The sequence below is a fragment of the Pseudopipra pipra genome, chromosome Z (assembly GCF_036250125.1).
Source record: "Pseudopipra pipra isolate bDixPip1 chromosome Z, bDixPip1.hap1, whole genome shotgun sequence".
NCBI lineage: Eukaryota > Metazoa > Chordata > Aves > Passeriformes > Pipridae > Pseudopipra > Pseudopipra pipra.
Window position 1 is genome coordinate 73,002,578 of NC_087581.1, and position 24,911 is coordinate 73,027,488.

The 24,911-nt window shown below is 35.7% G+C and overlaps 1 protein-coding gene across 1 annotated transcript in view; it reads left to right on the plus strand.

The window, feature by feature from the left end:
* CNTNAP4 (contactin associated protein family member 4) overlaps nt 1-24,911 on the plus strand; it is a 199,721-nt gene that overhangs the window by 141,614 nt on the left and 33,196 nt on the right. Inside the window, exons 9-14 of the mRNA XM_064642346.1 lie at nt 1,352-1,501; nt 6,653-6,824; nt 13,956-14,062; nt 16,689-16,808; nt 19,742-19,939; nt 23,066-23,222. Coding sequence (XP_064498416.1) covers nt 1,352-1,501; nt 6,653-6,824; nt 13,956-14,062; nt 16,689-16,808; nt 19,742-19,939; nt 23,066-23,222 — 904 coding nt within the window. The remainder of the gene's footprint in view (nt 1-1,351; nt 1,502-6,652; nt 6,825-13,955; nt 14,063-16,688; nt 16,809-19,741; nt 19,940-23,065; nt 23,223-24,911) is intronic.

Consider the following 24,911-nt stretch of genomic DNA (forward strand, 5'->3'; position numbering starts at 1 on the left):
CAAATGCTATATGATTCTATGATTCTTTGAATTCTAAAGGGAAAAATAGTGTATTGAAGAGATATGACTGAAGAAAACATCGTTCACTTGAAGTACCTCCTTGGGGCTGAGGATAAAGCAAATTGTTTAATGTTTCTTATTACATGTTCCCTAATAAATACACTGATGGTAGTATGATAGATAGAAAAAAAATGATAGAAAATGTGTGTAGGATTAATATTATCTTAAATGTATTAGAGATATTATCTAGGTGATAGTTCATCTGAATTTTGATGCGTTTGATGACCTTGTATTTAGGTTGTGGTAGTTAACAAACTATGGATCCTAGTTATGCTGGAATTTAGCTCTTTGAACCTTCTCATCTTTCTCTTTTTATTTCCTTTCCATCTGTTCGAATGAGTCTCTTAACTGATGGACTGTTTCTGCAGCATATACAACACATTCTAGGGAGGAGCATATAAGTACATGAAATTTCAAATGGGAAATCACAGATCACAAATCACACGCACTCTGCAGTCAAGAAAAGACTTTACATAATTCAAAGGTTGTATTCTTTGTTCTTCACTAAAAGAAGTACCTCTATTCTGAAGAATGCTCAGGAACCTGATTGACTTAAAGCACTTGTTAAAGATAATAATGTGGTTACACACTTCCCTGTTTAGAATGTATTTAATTATGTATACATAAGTGCTTTCCAGAATCAGAGCTACAGGTTTATTGCTTTGTGGTACCTTACACCTACACAGCCAGAGGTAATGAAAATTTGTGTTAGAGCCTAAACTCTCAGAGTATTTTCCTGTACATGTCCAATAAAAAAGAGAGCTGAAAGAAAAATTGTCTTGTGACATTAACATGACAGCTACTAAAGCTTTTATCATCTACAGGATTTTGCTATTTTGCTCTGTTTTAACATAATGACTATTTTTTATTTTAAAATAGGAAGAAATTCTTTGTAACAGTGCAGTAAAAATATGCATGATGTGTAAAATACTGTATCAGCCATCACAATGATGTCTTAATGATAACCTCCTTAGATTGAGAGGATAGTTTTCTCAGTCATTACATTAAATGGATGTATTACAGATAATTAGGGGCATTACTACAGTAAGGCTTATTCACTGAAGTACTTTTATTTTTTATTTGTCAAATGTGAAGCAAGGTTCTGTCTTGACAAAAGACACTTGTGCTTATTAATTCTTTTTCAATTCACTTTCACTTGGAGATTTTATGTGGGCTATGATTGCTCTGTCAGTCCCTCCTCCTTTCAAGACTGTAACACTTAGGTAGTTTAACAAATAGTGGAAGTCTACATGTAATTTATTTAATATTGACTTTTAAATTTCATTTCCAGGTGCTGGATTAAACGATGGCCTGTGGCATTCTGTCTCTCTCTCTGTCAAAAGGAATCGTATCAGTGTGACAGTGGACAGTGACGTGACCTCATCTGCTCATGCCTCCACACCTCTGCAGATTTTTTCAGGAGATGTTTTCTACTTTGGAGGTGAAATATGTTGATTATTTATGTTTGCAATATCCCACACATCTAATCAAATGACAAGAACTGTTTTGTTTGCCTCAAGTCTTCTTTGCCTAGCTTGGTTATCTTTCAGAGGGTCTGGGTTTTTTTCAGATGCTGCTACGATGTTGTGAGTTTCTGTTTGCTTAAAATTTTACCATGTTGGCTAGAATAAATCACCATCCTAAATCCTTGGTCACTTTTTAGATCATCATAACTTGCATCATGCTCTGATAATTGAATATAGTCTGACTGGCAACCAAAAAGACACAGAAAGGTTTTTCTGCTGGGATTACCTGAAGTTTTCACCTTAAGTGAATGTTTACTTACCCGTGCAAATATCCTCTTTATATGATAGACTCTTTTATCTTTTTTTTTTTTAACAGAGTGACACAACTTTTCTATGTTTGAAGAATATAATTTGTACCTAAAAAAATGACACTCCATTTTGTCATTTTGTCATTAATGACGTGTTGTAACTGATAGAGTTGAGCAGGTTGTTATATATAATTCTACTGAGAATGGACTACATAGTAGCAATGATAAACAGCATCTGAGTGCATTATTCAATACCAGACTAATGCTTCAACTATTTATTAACAAATCTCAAGTTTCTGAGAAAGCTGAAGAATGTATGCAAACCAAATGAGTATTGAGCAAGTCATTTTCCACAGATCACTTCCCTTGAAAGAATAGGTTTTGAATAAATTCTGTGCTCACAAGCAGACTCCAAGTACAGTAACTGCTACATGAACATCCACATGACTTTTTGCATCTGGCATCTACGGTTCTCTACTAAAGATACCTTGAATAGTGCCTTCTATGTTGCTTCTGGTTCCCAAATCTCTGATCAGGTGATTATCCCCACTGCGGGGTTGATGACACAGGTGAACAGATCAGGAGGGATGTGGGCAGTTACAAAGAGCACCATTATTCAATTAAGTTGTACAAGGAGATTCGTATTTGTCTTTTGTAATTCCAAGAACACTGAAAGTACTGTCTGTCTACCCCTCAGATTCTCTGATTTCAGCCTTATAGCTGAAATCTGCAGCTTGTGCACATCATACAAAGTTGGGGAATACTAGTAGTGGGTTTCCGAGTTTACAAAAATTGTTTATTAAAACGTTATGGCACATAATACTGTCAAAATGTAGACAATGAATATTGGCTTTCTTTCTAAGTTTATATGTATATTTACCACGTTTCTTTGTGCTGGTTGTTAAAAATATGAGTATCAGCCTTCCAGGAGAGATGTCCTGGGGACATGGTGATTAGTTTTACCTGTTTTAATGAATACGAAGTATGCAGGAAATGTGTATGCTTAACTAGGAAAATGTGTAATAAACATAGAAATACTTTAATGTTATATCAGCAAATTTCTATTCCTGCTATCATCAAGGATCTACAACCTCTCTAATTCATGGAATGATAAGTCATTGCAACTACAAGGGAAAATGGGACTATTTAATATTGCAATAAGCACATAATGTAAATTTCATGATTAAAGGATTTATTCTTATCTTTAATACCCAGTCTACAATTATAAAGAAACACAATTTCATTAACATTAATGCTACTGTCTTTTCTCTAACAGAACCAGAAGACAAATTTGAAAAGAGAGACACTGAGAAAAATATCTGAGACAAAATTTTGTAAAATACCTAATTGTAAAAGATATATAAACTTTTTTACTGATTTCTCTGTCCTTTTTATTTGTTTTTTTATAAATATGAACTCCACTGGAAGTTCCTCATTCTTAAACGGACATCATATTTTTCACCATAAATGAAAGAATTTATGTTACCATTCAGTTGTAGAATGCTGTAAAGCACATAGTTAGACCTATGATTGATTTGTTTAACTGTGTGTGGTGCTGAAAACTTACTGTGTTCTTATGTGGACTTTTGCAAGTCCTTGGATTTGTTGTTCTTAAAGCAATATACCAACTAGATAATGAATATTTTCCTATAGAAAGGTTATAATTACTTTGAACAGTTTGGTTCCTCAACAGAATAAAACACACTGTAAACTTACTGAGATGTTAAATTTAGGGTTTAGTTCATCTTCCAAGTTATATTTCTCAAAAAGATATCTATACTTTTAGGTTGTTGTACACTCATTTGAATATATTTACTAGTTTCCACTGTCATTTTGTTTTTCTGTATCATAAACCTCTGCGCTGCCTTTACAGGATTTCAAAAGTACCCATTAGCTCTGTGAAACAAAGAAGTGTCTTAAAACTCACTTCTTCCTAACATCATGAAACAAGGTCTTCAAAGCTCTGAACCAGAGGGCAGTATTGTTTGACTAAGATCAAAGGATGACCCTTGTGCATCACTCCAGAAGCCATACTATCCCTTGGAAGAAGTCCAAAATAAAACTCTTTTAAGCATTTGTAGTGCAGTGTTTAGCTGCCACTGGGAAAAACTGCTCAATGGATATGGTTTAAATCAAGTCAGGATCAAAGCAATTTATTGATTTATTAACAGTGCTTAATTAGTGAACAGTGAACAGTGCTTAATTAGGCAATCAGTGAGCAAGGCATTTTGGGGGCAGCAAGGCAATAGATAAACCACAATATTAGGTACTTACAGGCTGCTGTTCAAAGGTTGAACTGGACATTCAGATGTTATGTAGTCTAACCCTCTGTTCTGCACAAGCCTGATTAGATCAGAGGTACAGGGCTCTGAACAGCTCCAAGGATGGAAATCGCAAGACTTCTCTGGGCAAACCATTCTCATGTTGACCACCTTCACAGTGAAAACACTTGTTGCTCGTGTCTGATCAGAATTTGCCAGCTTTTGATTTTGTCCTTTGCCTGTTGTCCCATCACTGTGCACTTTTGGAAGTGGTCTTGCTCCATCTCCTCTGTGTCATCTTATCAGATGACTTCTTAAGGCTGAGCAGGACCAGGTCTTTCAGCCTCTCCTCGTAAGTACCTTCAGCTTCCCAGCTGTCTTGGAGCCCTCCAGTGGCCTCATTCCAGGACATTGATGTCTTTGCTGTGCTGGGGAGCCCAGAACTACAGCACTCCATGTATGGTCTCACAAGTGCCATGTAGAGGGAAGGACCACTTCCCCAGATTTGCTGGCCGTGCTCTTGATAATACATCCCAGAATTTCATTGGCCTGTGTAATGCAAGGGCACGTTCCTGGCTCATGATCTGTTCAGTGGTCTCTGGGACCCCAGGCCTGTCTCTGAGCAGTTATCCTCCAGCTTGGATAGTTACATGGACTTGTTCCATCTCAGATTAAAAACCTTGATCTTGTTCTTGCTGAATTTCATGGCATTCCTGTCACCTTGTTTTTCCAGCCTACCCAGGTCCCTCTGAGCTGTAGCCCTGCTCGCCAGCATTTGATCCCTGCCCCCAATTTGGTATCAGTCACAGGCTTGCTGAAAGTTTACTCTGTCTCATCACCAAGGTCATTAATGAAGATATTAAACAGTGTGAGTACCTACTGACCTCTGAAGAACCTTCTGTTCATCACCTGGACTTTGCCTCATCATTTGTCTGCTTAACCCACCCATCTACCATGAATCTGGAGATAGGGACACTATACAAAACTGTTAGAGTCTTTGCTAAAGATATGCAATGCTCACTGCTCTCTCTTTGTCTGCAGTGCTTGTCAGTTCAGCAAAGAAAACAAATACCTTGGTCAGGCATAATTTAGGTTTGAAGTTAAAGTTAACCAGTTAACTTCTCGTCCTTTACGTGTTCAGAAATGGCTTCTAAGAGGCTTTGTGAATTTGTAGGGCCTGCAATGTGTCTAACTGCCCTCTAGTTTCTTGTAGATGGGTGTAACTTCTGCCTTTTCCAATCACCAGGACATTCAGCAAATTGCCAGGACCCTTTGAAGGTTAAAATGTTAACAAATTCACAATGACAATGGCAATTGTTGAAATGGCATCGACCAGCTCCTGCAGTACCCTCAGAAGCACCCTGGGCTCATTCTTCCCTTATTGTGGCCACTGCATTCCTTTTTCATACCGTTCTAGGACACGGGAAACCTAAGGATTTGTTTCATTAGTGAAGAAAAAAGACTTGGAGGAAACAGTTCTTCACAAGACTTGTCCATAGGTCTCCTGCCCCATGGATTAGTGCATCCAGAATCTCTTTAACCTTCCTTTTGCTACTGTTGCACCTACAGAAACCTTTTTGTTACACTTTGACTTCTTTGATAAGTCTTAACTCCACCTGGTTTCCTAACTACACTCCCAGATATGCAGGGAATGTCTTTGTATTCCCTGCCACGTTGCACGTCCCTGCTACCACATTTTGTGTACTTTCTTCTTATGTTTGCACTCACTCAGGAGCTCCATGATTATGTTTGCAGGCCTTATGCCACACTTACTAAACAATTTTGATATCACTATGGACTTTCCTTATGCTCTAAAGGGCTTTCTGTTGAAAACTATTCAACCCCCTTGCTCTCCAAGGGAATTTCTAATGGTATCCTTCTAAACAGAACAACTTTGGCTCTTCTGAAATTCAGGGTTGTAATTCTGGTTTTTTGGTTGTTTTTTTTTTTTCTTGCTCACCTCTTTGTGGTTCATAAACTCCAAAACCTCATGTTTGCTGTAATGAAGACTGCCCTTGACCTTCACATTTTCAGCCATTTTTAACTTGTTCATGAGTAGCAAAGTCCAGTGGAGCATCTCTCCTGGTTGAGTCATTGATGATCCGCGCCAAGAAACTCTCTTCAAATTCTCTTTACAAAATCTTCTTGACAGTTGATAAAATAAAATGGCTGTACTTAGTAAATAATTTTTGTCTTGATTTCAATTGTGACTTAAAACTTGGTCAAGCCGTGTGACCTTGTAATCTAATCTAATTTTGTGACTAAAATCTCCCAGTCAATCTGTTCATACCTGATTCCATTCATTGCCTTGGAACTGTTGCTTAGGTTATCCTTTACCAAAAATTTTAGTGATGTTTTTGCATTTGCTTTAAAACCAGTGAGACTGCTGAGAAGTATTTCATTATAGTCACACAATCATGCATAATCAGAAGGCAAAAGTTTTCTACCCATGAAGTTTAAAACATATGGAGATTATGAAAGTTCAGTCTACTTTTGGAATATGTAATTTTTTCAACAAAGTATTTCTTTTCAGCTCCAGTTTCTATTCTTCTTTCAGGCTGTCCTAGAAGTGGAAATGTTTCTGAATGTAATACCTCACTTGGTGGTTTTCAAGGATGCATGAGACTCATTTCCATTGGTAACAAAGCAGTGGATATGATCTCAGTTCAGCAGAATGGTTTTGGCAATTTCAGTGATCTTCAGATAGATTTGTGTGGCATTACGGACAGGTAAGAACACAATGTTTACTCATTTATTTATTTATTTCAATGTTCTCTTTGTTATACTGGTTTGATGACAAAGAACAGTTACAAAATAGCATGGTGCTTCTTTTGTAAGAATAAATGCAGAATACACAGCACAGCACATAGACTTCTTTGTGCCGCAAATAAAATTAAACCAACTTTGTTTAAAATTATTTTTTGTTTCTGACAAATTTTAAATATCTTTCTTTTCAAGTAAAGCTGCAGACACGAATCCTCTCCTGTGACATGAGTCCCACCCACCCTTTTAAATGCTACGTTTTTACAAGTTATTGCTGTTTCCTATATTCTGTCCATCAGGAACTCAATAGATAGCATCCATCACAGTGAGTGAGCAATCTCCTTTTAGTCTATGGTCAGAACTAATCTCAAAAATTGCAATTGAATCTGCCCAAACGACTGCTCAGAGACATTTTTTTATCTTTAAGCAGCAAGGTATTTGTTTATTCAATTTGGGAGCAAGCCAGCTCGTGCTGGACAAACTTGCTCTACTTGAAAGTGCAAAACTAAGCCATTTTATACACTTTAGATCCATGGTTACATCATTTATTATACATATTAATAAGCAGGCTGGTGTCTGGGCAGAGTCTTTCCAGACATGCCCAGTCTTCTACTGTGGGGTCTTCTCCTCAAGCCTTCATCCCTCTGGTGGTCACCATGGACGTCCTCCTCAATTTGACCTCTTCAATGAGGTGACCTGAATTCTTCAAGCTTGCAAAATCCTGGCTCTGGGCCTTCTAGATCTTATTCAGAGGTCTAGTTTACCTAATTTATTACTGTGTGTGTACTACTCCTGTTCTTTCTATAATAAGGCCTTTGGTCCAGTGATCAGAACAGAACATGATATCAACCAGTGGTTGATGTGATATCAACATGGTTTTCTTGTAAGGCCCTACTGAAACAACACAACAGGCAGGGGAATGATGTGCTTGTAAACACTTCTCCCTCACTTTCTGTATTTCTAGTCCTCATAAAGTGCCTTTTGATCTAGCAAAGTATGGCCTTTGAATTATAAGACTTTCAAAAATTACTTTCTTTGGGAAAAACACGATAGGCAGATATCTTCTTCAAAACCATAGCCAACCTATGGCTACACAGACCTGTTTCTGTGACCTGCTTTCAGTTCATAGAGATAACACAGTGTACAGCTATCATGATTGTTATTTTGGAGGCAGTCACAGCTCCTTGTAGATCAAAGACAAAAAAGAAAACCAACTAGTTCTTTACCTAATTGTTCATAAAAGTTTAAGGAGAGAAACCACCAAATAAGAGAATATAAGTTTTGCCTACAATGTGATCCTTTCGATTGTGTTGTAATGTGTATTCTCATTAATATTTCAACAGCTTTCACATACTAAAAACATACACAGTTTTCATATATATAGATATATCTATTTATATATATCTATATATGTATAGATATAGATATAGATATGATTCTTGTGCTAATTTTATCCCTTACTGAACTAATCCTGACTTTGCAGTAGGCACTAAGTGTGATAGACATATGCCAAAACAGAGTTTGCCTTCAGTCAAAACTTACTGTATACTTGCTAGGGACTTGTATTTGGAATGCAGCATACATTCACTTTTTTTTTTAGCTTTCTTGCAAACTACTCCTTTAGGCTCAACCCATTTTTATATGCAGTGATTGCAGTTTTCAGCTATGAGTGACCAAAACGTAATTTTGTACATATGGGTTTTTGTGTGTATAAATATGTATAAAGCCACTCTGTGAATCTCAATATATAGAAAAAGTCCAACATTACTTCCAGTATCTCAAGTGTCATAATACTTCTCTTTAATTCAATGCAAATTCAATTTATTCAGAACTGCACCCTTCCCTTTTAATTACTGTTTTTATTGTTTTTAAGCACTGAATCAAAGAGCTTAGTTTTTTTATATAGTCCCTCCTCATGTTTTTATTTTGCTGAACTTTTATAGCACATAAAGGTAGTTACCATGTTCATTTATGTCAATACCACTGCCATCTGTTTTGTTGCTGGGTTTTTTTCTTTCAATAAGGACTTGTGTAAGACACTTAAACCTCCCAGCCACAACCTTTTCAAAGTGTTTTTATTACTTTCTGACACTGTGTTGACCCTATTTTTTTTCTTTTAACTTTATTTTACTTTCAAACTTCATCAAAATTATATGTGTTTTCCCAAGATCAGTGATACCAAAGGGAAAAAAAAGAACTTCTATGGAAAGTTTTTTTTTACTGGTCTTGTTTTCTCTAAAATATACTAATGTTAATTTATGTCTCTTCTTATATCTTGACTGTTGCACTTTTTTTGCACTGGCTCTGCTAGATTTAGTTTTCATCTCTCGGCATGCTTAGCATATGTCTTCCTTATTTATCAAAATACAATTTTAAGCCACACATTTTTATCAATTTTGTTATCCCCATTATATTTTATTTCAAAATAGAGTGCTTTTAAAAAGCCTTCCTGGTCCTGTGCTATCTTGGTCCTGGGACCAAGTTTCCTCACACAATCATTTCATCATTCCTTTAATTTCTTTTGATATCTGCAGCTCATCATGTGGAACAAATTTTGTGTATCTCTTTATCAAACTAGTTCTACGTCCCAACCTTAAATCCCAGCTGAAATGACACATTCTTCTTTGGCAACATTAAAACTGCTTACATGTATTAAACAATTTTTAACAGGTGTGATCCTGTGCACATATCGTTGGAGAGAAAATATTTTCTTCCTACAATGATTTATACATTCTTTGGTTGCCTTAAGCTAATCAGTACTTTTGCCACTGTGCTCCTGAGGGTAAATTTCTCCCCTACAGCTGAGCACAAACAATCCCTTTCTTTGTCTTGGAGTCTTTATGGGAGTCTTTGCATCTCTAGTTCTGAATAGTGAAGCATGACCCAAATTCTGGAGTTATTGATGGCCTTTGTAGTAGAAATGATGGACCACTAAATGTAGTAGTTTTACCCATTTAAAGGGCAGGAAGGCAAATAAAATTTACTTTTTGCATGGTGACCTGTCTTTATATGCAGCAGTAAATAAATTGAAAATAACTCTACTGAATCCATGCTTTATCACATATATACACATTTAACATATGAAGAGTATTCTTTATCAGATTTACAGTCCTCACGGACATATGGTTAGCTAACCATTCATTTATTTGTTGAGATATTAGTTTGTCTTCTTTTTATACAAATAAATATTGTACTGTTTTCTTATTTTCAGTTTTCTCAATTCCGTAAACTTTCCAATTCTTCGTCCTGTTCTTAAATTATTTTGACTTTTTCCAACCATCACTCTTCCCATGCCCCTTCATTTAGCCATTTCATTGCATAATATCTTTCTATATTGTTCTAATGGTCATAGACCTCTTGGACATTCAAGCAATTATTTTCATATATTTCTCCTTAACATATTTTCTCTCATCTCCTTTATCAATATATACTAGTTTAATAACTGCTAATTATACACAAACCATTGACAACATAACTTTAAAGGGCACAGTGTCATTTAAATGCCTTACAAAGTTAGCACATTTAGCCTCTGAAGAGAGAGTACTAGATGAACCTGTCATAATTACATCAAGCCCTACACAAGAACATACAATTGTACAAAAACCAGAATAAATGGCTTTATATGTTTAAAAAAAAAAAAAAAAAAAAAAAAGCCAAAATCTGAAATGATGGTTACTGGACAGTTCTCAAATACTTTTTACTCTCTCTCTCTTTTTTTTTTTTTTTAACTGAAGAATAAAGCAATAATAGAAATTAAAATTGCAGCAATTACTCGCTCCTTTTAAAGTATCTTTTAGCCATTGTTTGGAACAATGATAAAGAAATAGTGCACAAAAAATGTGGCTAGTTGGTAATTGGCAGACAAAGTTCCTATTTTTTTCCCTTCTTTATCAAAAGTATATTCATATTCTGGATCAGTATTCTCCTGTGTACATTAGTTTATGATTAACATCCTGTTGCCTTGGTTTAAAATAGTGTCATTTTCAAATGGCTTACACTTAAAAGCATATTATCAAGAAATATGTGACAAATGTTTAATCATCTGTCGCTTTTCTGCTTTTAGCAGCCATGATGATGAATTCAAAAATTACCTCTTACAGGTGAAGAATTGGAAATTCTGTTTCAAACATTGGAAATATTTTTGTTAGAAGATTGGTTTCCTCAGAGAAAGCTCTGTTACAAATCCTGCTTTGGGTCGGGCCACAGGATAAAATGTAATTACACGTTAACTTTGATGCAGCTCATGGCTACTTTCTATTAGACATTCTGAGGAAGAGGGAAGATGTGAAATTTATTGTTAAAAGATTTAAATTACACTATTTCCTTGTTTTCACTTTCATTAAAGTTAGTTCAAGCATCACCAATTTCACCTAAGCTTTTCATCTTGTGAACACTCTTAAGAAAATTAATTAACAGGGACAGGGAGTCAATAGAAGTAAAGGGCATGTAAATCACCTACAATTTTTGGATAATGATGTCTTTATCGAAAAGGAATAAGACAAGAAATTCTATGACTGAAATGCACACAAGGAGAGCAGCTGTCAGTGGATGCCCTGAAAATCTTGAGTGGCAGTTGTGCTACAAATGTGTATTTTTAATAACTGATGTTTAGTTATACCCACAGAAAGCTAAATTAAGAAACACTACTATGCATATTTAGGTAATTCCATCGAACAACATATTTAAAATCCAAATTATTGTAAGCCCAGTGCCTAAAGTTTACTTTCAGGTTCCAAAACAGAGCTCATTGAGACATATATCATCTGTTGACTTGTCTTAGGAATACACTCTGTGAGAGAATAGATAAAAGATCAGCTCTTTCACTGGCAAAAAATGTCATAGACTTCCTTGAAAATAGGTGACCTATATCACTTTATTACTTTACTTGTTTTTCACCTCCTACTTCTTTTTTTTTCTTCCCTTCTGTGAAAAAATCTCTCTTTGTCCTTGCTTATAAACATGAAAGGAAGATAAAATGAGTGGCATGAGGAGTGAATGTACGCAGGCTCTGAATTATTCATAGGGCAGATATGTTAAATGCTGGACTTTCTACAGTCCTAATTTGTTATTCTCCTAAGATTTCTTGCATTAATAAAAAGGTATTTTTAGATCCCGTGAATATTAGTGAGCCTATTTATTTTTTTAATTTTTTTTTTGTGGCTAATGTCAACAGTAAAGCCATTCTATATTTTTTCAGCTATATAATGTATACATATAAATATGCATATACATATAGATATAGATATACATATATATATATACATATACATACATATACCCTTGATGCAGTTAGAATGTTAACTGATTTCTAAAGTGCTAATTTCTAAACTAGTTAATATTTAGTTAAAGTGTGTCAATCTGTTTCAATATATTTTCTGTTGTATTTATAAGAAAAAAGAGTAATTTTTCTTTTTATACCTCATGACAGTTATAATTTAGTACAGTGCTGTAAAATATTAAGCAGTGATTATTAAAATTATTTTTTCAGTCAACCACTGCAAACCTAAGAGCAAGTTACCAAAATTCTTCGTGTTTCTTATCATATCACCAGAATGGCTTTACTGGTAGTTTACTTGTGTTAGAATCAACAAACTGAACTCTTTCTAGAAGTGGTCAGGTTTATTTTTCAGGTGATTTTTCTTTTTTAATTTTTAATTTTCTATTATTTTTACAAGAGCAGAAAGAAATCTAGCGCGATCCTTCTTTGTTGTGACACACCTTGTGAAGAAATCCTTTCCGTAGGAAAACTTGCCAGTGAATTATCAACTGGCATGAACCTTTCATTAGTTTATCAGCCTCTATTGAATTGCAGATGGTTGAATGGGTAATAAGTAACAAATCTGCAGTTTACCCTTTATTTCTGTTCCATTTCACAGCCTTTTTTTGCATAATTAGGATATTTGTTATAAGCAATAGGAATCACGGCCCGGCTTCGTGAACGAAGATTTGGGAAGGGCTCTGCCCACGTTTGTCACAAACACACTGGTGGCTAAAAAGGCCAATATGAGACAGACACGTCCGGTTGCAAAAGGCACAGCAGAAAGACTCCTTAGGTGGGAAATTCTGCAAGACACGATTCTTTCTGCGTTGTCTTTTCTCCTCAAGGGTGATCCTGCTGCGTTCTCAAAGGCATCAGCAGCGTTATAGATGGGGTGTCTCCAGACCTCCCCATTGGAGGCCAGAGTAGACCAGTTGTGATGATCAATATGGCCAAGGCTGAGATGTTGTTTCAGGCAGTCCTTGTATCTCCTCTTTGGGGCTCCTCTCCTGCGGCAGCCGGTGGCAAGTTCACCGTAAAGCAAGATCTTAGGGAGGGGGTGGTTGGTCCTTCATCCTGGAGACGTGCCCTGCCCAGCACAGCTGTGTTCTCAGCAACATGGCCTCAATGCTTGTGACTGCTGCTTGTTCTAGAACAGATGTGTTGGTCACATCATCTGACCAGGGGATGTTTAGGATTGTTCGGAGGCAGCGTTGATGGAAGCGTTCCAGGAGTCGCAGGTGGTGGCGGTAGATGACCCATGATTCAGATCCATATGAGAGAGCAGACAGCACTGTGGCTCTGTAAACACTGATCTTGGTACTTTTCTCCAGGTGTTTATTTCACCAAACTCTTTTATGAAGCTTTCTGAAGGCACTGTATGCCTTTGCTAACCTGTTGTCTGTCTCCCCGTCAATCTCACCATCCGAGGAGATGAGGCTGCCTAGGGAATTAAACTGCTGGACTGATTTGAGCTCTGATTGCCAATGGTGATGTGGGGATGATGGAAGACTTCCTGAGGTGCAGGTTGATGGAGAACTTCTGTCTTCTTTAAGCTGACTTCCAACCCAAAGAGCTCAGCAGCGTCTGCAAAGCAGGATGTTAAACGCTGCAGAGCTGCTTCTGTGTGGGCAACAAGGGCGGCAATAAATAGGAATACCAGGGAAGAAATCCTCATAATTTTCTTGTGCTTGTGTTGACATGTTCCTTGGTGAGCTTGAAGGCTTCCTTCATGCTATTGCACATCTTTTCCAGGATTTTGCTTTTCTTGATAAGTACAAGTGACGTGTAAATGAGCGGAAAATTAAAGAGTGGAAATGCTCTTTGTTTTTCACTTAAGGTGTTTGCCTAATTACTGTGAACATGGTGGGAAGTGCTCACAGTCCTGGAACAGCTTCCACTGCAACTGTGCCAACACTGGTTACGAGGGAGCTACTTGTCACTATCGTGAGTCTAAGATGTTTTCTGTTTTCTATGCTTTTATTTTTGATTGAATTTCTTCACCACAAAACAAACAAACAAACAAACAAACAAAAAAACGCAAAAAAAACCCACAAAAAAAAACCAAAACCAAAACCAAAAAACCCTAAAAACAAACAATACCTACAAAACAAAAACAAAAAAAAGCCCAAAACAACAAAAACCAATCAAAAAAACCCAAAACAACAACAACAAAAAACCCCAAAAACAAACAAACCCAAAAAAACCCACAAAAACAACAACAAAAAAACAAACAAACAAAAAAACCCCCAACAAAAACCAAACAGAAAACAAACAAAAAACCCAACCAAACAAAAACAAAACAAAACAAAAAAACACAAACCAAAACAAAACAAAAAAAAACACATCAAAAACCATTTGTATTGATCATTCATAAAGTATTTTTGGTCCTGGTAAAAACTCACAATTTGGTTCAAGGAAATGCCTTGGGAATTCAAAATATGTAGCAACAAAAATTCACTGGAAGTTTAACTCTTTGTTTTTCTTTCACATGTTTCATATTTTACATGAGATGGTCAGTAATATCCTCTCCCATCCATGTTCTGAATCACCAAATAATTTAGAAATGCGTGTAAAAAATAATTTTTATTCATCACAACAATTAATATTAATTTTTTTTCGGGAACAGCGGGACTACGTGTTTATGTAGTTTGCTAAGTCAGGAAGTAGATTAGGAGAAAACAAAATAAATAATTAAAAAACTAATTGAAAGTAACATCTATTTTCACAGGAGTTGCTACACATTTCTACTGCTTTCAGCATGTTCTGGGAAAACAATAAAATAAGTACTTTTGTGTATTTTTAATAATTAGAAAATCCTATGAAAGTTTACTGGTAATTTTAAAAAAAATTCGAAGACTGTCTAATGATCAGATAAATAATTCTCTCCTTATAAGTGGTCTTTATAAAATCTTTACAGTCCTTTGTGGCAACATTTACAAAAATGACATGTGTCTACACACATGGGATTTTTTGAGAAATCACTGCTTTTAGAAGACTATTAGCTATTAAATCTTAATAGCTTAGTTCTGAAGAACACAGTGGCATAAACAATATCATTAAGAAAAACTGTGTAACTTAGGGTGCCAGTAGTACACCTGCTTTTGAACACCCACAGTGTATAACATTAAACATTTAAGTCCAAGGTAAAGATGAAGGTGATTTGATAGATTACTATTTGAAAAGTCATAAATTGAATCAACTGATGATGCCTATGAGGACAGATGGAGGCTGTGGTTTCCTGATGATTAGGACTCAGTGAGAAATCAAATGATCTGATGAGTTATCTAACTCTTTTTAATTGTCAAAAGTAAATTAATGAACATTTGAACTTCCTTTGTCGTGTCTAAATTTAACTGAGACTATTTACTGTGAGGAACCACAAAATTCCATTTGAAAATTGCATAAATTGTGCACTCTGAATATTTCAGAGTCAGCAATCTGAGTGAATTGTCTTTTTCATCGGTGTTGCCATATAATGTCTGTAACCAACAGGCAAAAAAAAGAATAGAGAGATCACACTCTTCAAAATCTAGAGTTTTTTTAAAAAAATACCAGCACACCTTTTGGATTGCTACACTAATACTTTGTATCTTATTTAAAAAATTATTGAAAAAACCTGAATTTATATAAATCAAAATCTTCTAGACTTGATAATCACTGTCAGCTTGGTTTTATTTGTACAGAGCTCATAACTACTTTTTGTTATTAACCTCATTGTTTCTGGCAGAATTTTTTCAAGTCTTCATAATAACTAAGAGACCACACAGTTTAATTTTGGAAAGAAAGTCCAGAACATTATGACTGTTCAATAGAAATATAGTGGCTAAGGGAGAATTTAAGCTAATGTGGTCTAGCTGTGGGGTTATGATCAGTTGTGCCTGAGATACAGTTACAGAGGTGGACTCGTGTGTCTTTTTTTTCCTCAGATATTTGATCATAAAGAAGTCACCACAGACTGTTCTTTTAGGCTTTGAGTGATATAAAGTATACATGACAAGGGACCAAGGAGCTGTCATTTTGTCGTTGTGTATTTTGTTCTTTTACTGAAGTCTCTGACAAGTCACTTGCCTTTCCTTTTAGAAAAGGAAGAAAATAAGATGTGTGAAAGCCAAAAAAATGCTTACCTTCTGCTGTATGCAACAACAACAGCAACAAAAATCTGATTTGTTGGAGGTAGTTAATGATTGTTTCCTCAAAATCTTATTACCAGGGTCTAAGTAATACCACTGGCATTCTACCATTATTCAGCACTTTTACAGTCATTTACTCACCCACATTTCATGTTTTCCTCCCTGAAGCTTTTAGCTTGAAATAGCGAAGAAAATGCTTAAAAATGACTCTCGTGATCTCCAGGATAAAACCTAATGTGCTTAAAAATTTGAAATGAAATCACAGTTTTGGTGGCACAATTTCTTCTTCATTCTTTAGCGGTGAACACACAAACCCAAATTCTTTTCCCAGCGTCAGTTGTGGGGGGTTTTTTGGTTTTGTTTTGTTTTTTTTTAAATTCCCTGAATAAAATGCCGAATTATGCCCTAACATTTGTGATGGAATGTGCTCTCTTTTCCAGCCATCTATGAGCAATCGTGTGAAGCCTATAAGCACAGAGGGAACACTTCAGGCTTTTACAGTATCGATTCAGATGGAAGTGGCCCCTTGGGACCATTTCTCGTCTACTGTAATATGACAGGTGAGGTGATAAACTTCCTTAACTTGCAGCTCGTTAGACTGAAACGTGAGTTGTCCAGTGAGGAACCTCTGCAGCTCCCGAGTTTAATGTAAACACGCACAACAAAACAAAAGTGACTCCTCAGCTCAGGATATCAGACAAAGAATTAGGCAGAGAAATTAGAATAATAACAGGATTCAGGCTGTGAAGCTAACACAGCATTGCTATTGTGCTTTCCATAAATGGGACGTGTTCCATATGAAAACAGTGTCATACTAGTTCATTTCTGGGGAGCAGCTTTGTTGAAGCCTCTTGAGGACACTTAAGGAAATGAGAAATAAGTTGTGTTTTATGAGAAATTTGCTGATTTTTTTTTGCCTCTGGTAGCCTTCTGAAAAATTTTAATTCAAACCCACCCTTTATTGTGAGGGATATAGGTGTTAAATTTCATTTTTCAAACTGCAAGGAGAGCTTTTGGAGAATACAAATGCAACAAGTGGGACTTCTGCAGCCTCACTTTCAGGCACCCTGTTTCCTCCTCTGCCACCAGTTCTTTGAATCTGATCACTTATATAATTAGAAGTTCCAGGTAACAGAGCTGTTTGTCAGTCTGCTGTTTAACAAATGACTTGATCTCTGTATGGTATATGGTGTATTGATATATGTCCTTTCAACAAATCGTACATTTACATGGCTTTTTGAAATTTATTATTGCATGATTTGTATTGTTTCCTTTTCTTTTTACTTAGCCCCTGTTTATTCAAATTGCTTTCCAGAAAAAATGATGGAAACACTTTATGGTTTTGTGTGACAAAAATACATTTTTACACAGCTATAGGTGTTTAAAAGACTACATGAATAGGTTAGGTTTGTATTGATTTAAGTATCCCTTAGGTGTTGAGAATTTGACTTAGAAACCTTTCCACAAGCTTTTAATGTTGACATTAATGGTCACACCTATTTCGTGAGAAGGTGTCTGATAGTGGCATTTGTTGATTTTCACTGTGATGTAAAGAATACATATTAGTTATGTTGAAATAATAAAATGCTTATAATTTCAGTTGGTCTGTGCAACTTAACTAGTCTGACTTCTAAAGTGAACTGTGCTAGCTTACAGTGAGCACACTTCAGATTGGCACAGGCTTTTAAAAACAAATATCCTAGTGTCCTATGAGACTAAAAGAGCCCCCAAAGAATCATGGCAGAAAAATGACAATTTTTTCAAGTGGGTATGACTCTCCAAGGTACAGTGTAGTGTCTGATTTATCCTTGTGTGTCCGTGAACAGCTGTTGCTGTTTTCCTCAGTCACTCCTTATTCACCACATTAAGCAAACATCATTGATCAGTTCTTGAGCTCAAGATGCATCCTGACAGGATGAATCTTCTATATTTGTTTTGTTCCCAGTTTCCTCATGACTGGTATTCCCTTTTTCCCACCAGAGGCACGGAAGGCAGATGCCCACATTTCATCTTTGACATTCATGGGGCTCTATTTTCAGGCAGCTGGGAGGGAGGTGCCATTCCCTGGTTTTATTCTTGGGGATCGTTTTCAGAGTGAAAAGCCCACAGTCCACACTGCCAACTAAGATGACCAAACTTTGCAGTGCACTGTTTTTCCTTTTCCTTTGTATATTTGGGGGGGGACAACGAGTCTAACAACTGACCTGCTTGTCTTTATTTTTGTGTTCAGTGTAATTTAGTGTTTAGCTATATATTTATTGTCTGTGTGTATGTATGTGTACAAAAAACAAACAGGAAAAAAAAAACAACCAAAAACCTGCATCCGAAAAAATCCAAAATCTAAATCTGCTGCATTTCTAGACATCTGGTTTTTGACACTATAATCATACCCTTAATCAAAATTTATAATTAGATTAAAAGATATTTCATTTAGATTTCCTGATTGCTACTTGTCTTTAAATGACCCTCAGTTCTTTCCTCTCTACAAAAGTCTTATAATGTCTGCCACTTGTGGCCTCTAGGCAGCTGGTGAATTATAATACAATTCTGTTAAATTCTGTTAGAATTGAATTCTGTTGAACAGTTAGAAATACTACTATAAGAATGTCAAAGCTATTATAATCAAATACTACAAATTAAAGAGATAATATTTCCTCACACCTTTTCAAATTATGTTGGCCATTAAGATGCAAGAATTGGTGACCATGAATTTAATCTTGACTGCCCCAGACCAGGTTTAGCTGGGAGCCTGCTCACTTCTGCCTTGAAAAGGGTTTTTTCACCAGGAGAGTGAGACTGTTCCAGGTTTTGAAAATAGGAGCTGAAATAAAATGAGCTCAGCTCTTTCCTATGCACAGAAGAAGGGGCTTGGCAAAAGCACAAAACAGAAGAATGAATGAGCCTTCGTAATGACTACTGTTTAATTTTAGATTTTTTAATTTTAGAATAACTCAACTTCATATAATCTCCATTTTATAGTAAATACAGTGTATGCAAGCTGCTTTTGTATAATAGAAAATACTTCATACACAATACATTAATCCAAGTTACAAGGATATATGTAATGTAGTTAGATTCTGGGATAGAATCTGGTGTTGTTTTACGCATTATTTAAGTGGGGAAAAGTAACAGTACCAAGTGTTATTTCTTTCTATTCTTTCACTGCAATTTACTGAGTCAACAATGTTTTATTTCTGAGACAAATATTTGGGTGTCTTCACTTGCTCCTTCTTTATTTAATAATCATAACTAGTTGAATACCTGTTACAATCATGGTGCAATAATCTACCTATAAATAGAAACCACGATTAATTGTTTTCATTTTTGCTTAGTGATTTATGTCTCTGTTTCACGTGCCCCGAAGCACTTTTTGTGATCAAACAAGTCACCTTAAAGTTGTTTTTTTTTCTGATTTCATCACGCATTCTCTTCCCATTACCAACTTCTTCAACTGCTTCTCGTTCTTTGTTACTCTTCATGTGTGTTCTGAAAGATGCGACGTGGACAATTATACAGCACAACAGCACCAACCTAACCAGAGTCAAAAGTGCCAATCGAGAGAACCCACACACTGTGTTTTTCAAATACTCTGCCAGCCTAGACCAGCTCCAGGCTACAATTAACCAAGCAGAACACTGTGAACAGGAGCTTGCTTACTACTGCAAAAAGTCGAGGCTCTTAGACAAGCCAGGTAAGTAAAAGCACACAAATCTCTTTATGTTGCATAGTCCATTTTATTTTACCAGCTGCGAAGGATATTTATTTCTAAACAACACTCTGGCATTTTGCCACTACTTCTGAACTAATTCTGATATCTAGCACTCGGATTCCTGTAAGTTGCCAAGAGATATTTGAACAAGAAAAAACACAAATGTGAATTTAGGATAATCTTCTTTGAGAGAATTAAGTTCTCAAAGTTAATTTCTGTAGTAAGGCTTTTAAATGAACATAGAATTTTATTAACAGACCTCCTCTTGTTCTGTTTTCCAGGGATTTTTTAATTTTAATGAAGGAATTACTGAGGAAATATCTTCTTAAAGGAACACAAATTAGTGCATAAATACCAGCAGAAGTTAATGTGCACAGTTAATGTGCATATTGTGAGTACTTGATAAAAAGCATCAATAACATTGAATTTCCACTGCCCAATATAAACATTCATAAAAAAGCTCAATAATTAAAATGTGGGTTATTGACAAAATTATAACTATTTGAAGAAAAGAGATCCTCTGATCTACTTAAATAAAACTGAATTTATGTAGTGTACTTAAATCTTAACTCTCACTGACAGAGCTGCTATTAAAAGACTATACTCGTAACATCCATTCTAAGTACTCCAAATAATGTGGAGGTAAAAACATCATTGTTTAATGTTTTTTGAAAAGTGAAAGATAAGTGAAATTGTTTGACTCGTTCACCAGAAACTCTGAAACTGCTAAAATTGATTTCTTGCCATTCTTTCCTACTAAGTAGAAAGAGGGCTTCTGAATGAAGCACTCTCTGGTTCTGTCTCTAAACTCTTTTATTATGTATTCTTTCTCCCCAATTATACCAGGGATATCTCTGGACTTCTTAGGGTATTATTCACTCTTGGCAGGTTATCTGTTTCAAAGCACCTCCACAGCAAAAAAATGAACCTACTGCTTAAGATGTCCCCCTAAGCCTTCCTTTTACCTGTGGGCTCCAATTAAACCTATGTTCAAAAGCCTGGTTTACTTCAAGCAGAGAGTTTCAAGATTTTTTTATTGTTTTTATTTTTTTAATGTAAAGAGATTGCTCATGAGCAAGGTAAAATAATATGCTATTTATATTGTTATGCCATTTTTACTATATATAGGTTCATATTTATAATATAAACATAAATAGGCTAAAATAAATGTATTGAAATAGTGCAAGCAGTCAATTGTGATAAGTCATCTAAAATTTAGTTTTGAATGCTAGAAGTAAATAGACATAGGAAAGTTGTTTGAGAGTTCTATGGATTTTCTAAAATCATTCTTCATTTAAACACAGTTTAATCCCTCCAACTTCTGTTATTCATAATTTCCACTAGGAAATTTTGTACCTGACAGGTACAAAAGTTGATGATGGTTACATTAAATACTTTTTGGAATATACAGTCTACATAATAATTTTTAACTGGCTATATTTTAAGAATGCATTATAGTCAATCAGCCTGGAGAGCATTTGCAAATGATCTCATTAAAGAAGTCACTTGTTAATACGTTTATGTGATCATTATGAAGAAATCTCTAACCATTTTAATTAATGGCTTACTTCTGTTAGGCAGTACTTTCTGCCAAGGCAGGGAAAACAATCTGAGCTAATCAGTATGAACTCACAGCATTTCAGTAAATACTCTCTCCTCACCCTGCTGTATGATCAAATAACTGAGACCAGCTCTTAAACACACCCCAATGTCCCTAGTGCAAGACTGGGAATGCTAATTCATGACTGCAATATAAGGCACGCTGTTGAAGCAGCAGAAACGTTCTGCTTTTTACAGCCTTAGTTGTTGGAACCTTTTTAAAGTATTGTCTGATAAATTATTTATAAACTCTCTCCGGGTTTTCTTCCTCCTGTGGTGGTTTGCAAACACAAACACTGATATTGGACATTGATGCCATTATGCGAGTTTTGACTTTTCCAAAAACTGCTCACAGTGTTTTTTGGCCTGCTGGGCCCACAGTTGTGTGGTAATGAATGCAGTCAACATGTTTACCATCTGAAAGATTGTCAGCCTAACAGAGGTCTTATCTAGCAGCCAGGTTTAATAAGCAGTGGCAGTTGGGAGTGAAGTTGAGACCAGAATAAATTCCTCCTTCTTCACGGCGGCCTGCTGCTGAAAACTTGGAGCTCTGACAAAATCAAAAAGAAGTGCCTCCATAAGAAATGCTATAATTTGACAGTGCCTGATTTCTTCTCAGGCCTTGACTTTCATGCATCTATCACCCTTCTTCTGGCTCATTTGAGGTGGTTTATCTTTATGCTTCACATCTTTTAGCTATCTTCTGTTCTGTAGATATTTACTCTGTTGCTATGCTTGCTTGGCAGTATCTTTAGGTTTATTCTGCAGTACTGTGACATTAAGGAAACATCCAGTTTTATCACTTTACTGCAAACAGTGCTGACTAGATGCACCACAGAGAGAGGTAACAGTCCTGGGAAACCTCACTTCTGCTCACCACATATGTCACCTTGCTTATGGGAGCAGCTTTAACATTATTTCTGCTGTCTCTGAGTACATAAAGTCTGAATCTGCTGTTTATGACAGCAGCTCTCTTTGGGTATTTCTAATTAACATCACTATTCAGCTGCCTAATGTTCATCACAGATGTGGGCAGTAGTACTCTGGAGTACTCTTGGTAGTGGGATGAGACCATTTATGTGTGTCTCCACATTCTGTTGCTGGTAGTTCCAAGATCTGAAGTGGATCTTTACCTGGCAATATAAACTACCCTGATTTTTAGGATGATGGTATCTCCTCTTTCATGGACCGTTTTAAAATGAATTACATAAATGGACTGCCTAGATAAATTATTCTAATATTATGCCTGACTGAGCTAGGTGCTGTGAGTTCCCTTTTCACTAATGCAAGCAAAAACCTGTGACAACCATTTAATATGTGATAATGAAGAACTAAAGTTAATAATTACTTACCAAGTAAAGGTGGTAATTTTTTTTTTATATTTCCACGGTCATTTAAAGGTTCTGGATTTGAGCAGAGATTTTTGTCTCCTTAACCTTTGGGAAAAGGTTAAAATGAGAGAAGTAGGAGACAAGACTGGACATTGATTTTCTCTAACGTGCTTTTTAGATGGGATGCCACTGAGCTGGTGGATTGGAAGAACCAATGAAACTCATACTTACTGGGGAGGTTCACTGCCTGCTGTCCAAAAGTGTGCTTGTGGGTTAGAGGGAAGCTGCATCGATTCCCAGCATTCCTGCAACTGTGATGCTGACAGGGATGAATGGTATTTTTTTACTGTTGCTTATTTTCTTTGTGAAAAGTAAATAAAGAAAACACACAGGCCTTGGCAAATTTATAATCCAGAGGCAGTTGGAAATCTAAGTTGCCATAGTGTCACCTGTTTCTTTACTATACAACATAATTTTTCACAAAATTATTGCTGTGTACATTAGGTATTATTGCTGATTCTTTCACTCTGAATTCTGGGGAAAGTTTAATTTTGTACAGATACTTTCTAGTCTCTTAGTACATTACAGGTTGTATATTAAGACATTAGCTCTGTCTTTAGCACAACTTCAGTTATTTTTAGAATCCTGAAAGTAATTAAAGCTAAAATAAAGAGTTCTGGGGGAAAAAAAGTTAATTTTTAGCATAATTTTTAGCTACACTTTTAAGTTTAGACTTTTTACACCCTTTTTTCCATCTACAATTTAGATAATTAAAACTAACACCCTCGTTATCTGTGAAGCAAAGGACTCGTGGAAGTGTATTCTAAGGGGATGGAAGGATTTCAGGAATGTAGGTCTTCCAGTTGTGCTGGAAATTCTCTAATGTCATTTATGATCCCATTCAAATAAGTAATATATAAGAGATGAGTTCTTGTTACAATGCCAGATCTGAACCTGGCATTTAAGGGGGTTAAATACAACTTTTTCAACAATAGCTCCAGGGCAGTGCAGGACTTTATAAAGCAGAGGCACTTTTCAAGTGGAAGTTCTTCTGTAGAAGAAACTTTTAAGCTCTGAAATTTGGAAGTCTATTTAACTTATATACATCAAATTCAGTGAGTATGTTACTAAATGCATTTTAAAAAGTGCATCAGCATCTGTTTCTTGAAAGTGGAAATATGTAAGGAAGATGCTTATGAGCATCTCCATATGTGCAAAATAAAGCAATACATAATTTTCTTCTCAAGCTAGATATCCACCTTTCCTTTAGAGGAGCAACTAGTGAATTTGGTTGGAAAATGCTTGTTCTCTCAGCATGAGCAGGCTCAGAAATGAAAATACAGCAAAGGGTTAGTCAAAGAACAATTCTTTAAAAAGCTTTAGAAGTTTCTGGAGAAAAGAATTTGCATTTGCAGTAAAACTCACAGAGTGATATCTGCAATGCTTGTTCCAATAAAGAGATTAAAGAAACACATAGAACACTAAAAATTTCCCTTTATTATACTTTACAAAAATAAAAACAGTATTTGATTCCCAACAGAAAGAGAAGTGTTAGAAGATGAGTGCATTTTGAAACAAAATTTGGAATAGCTGCTCGTACATGTCATATATTCTTGCTCAGTTTTGCCATTAATATATGCTCACATACATGGGTTAATTTATAATGGTAACATATTTGTAAATAAATAGGTCTTTATATATATGGATACTTTATATATATATATACTTTATATATATACTATAGCCACTGTGAGTAAATTGCTGATGTTGATGAGTGTATTACATTAAAAATATAATGACTCTGGGCTTATATTTCTGTTTGTATCCACTTTTGACATTTTTAAGTGGAGATCATCCCAGTGACTCCAGTGTTACAGAGTTCATGTGTAAAGAGAGTTTTGTTTTGGTACTTGTTACCAGTCTTGGATTTGGTTCCCTAGAGACTACTGTTTATAATCATTTGACTAAAAACTGTTCATAGGGGCAAAAAACTAGTAGAAGTTATGCTTGTTTGAGATGCATTC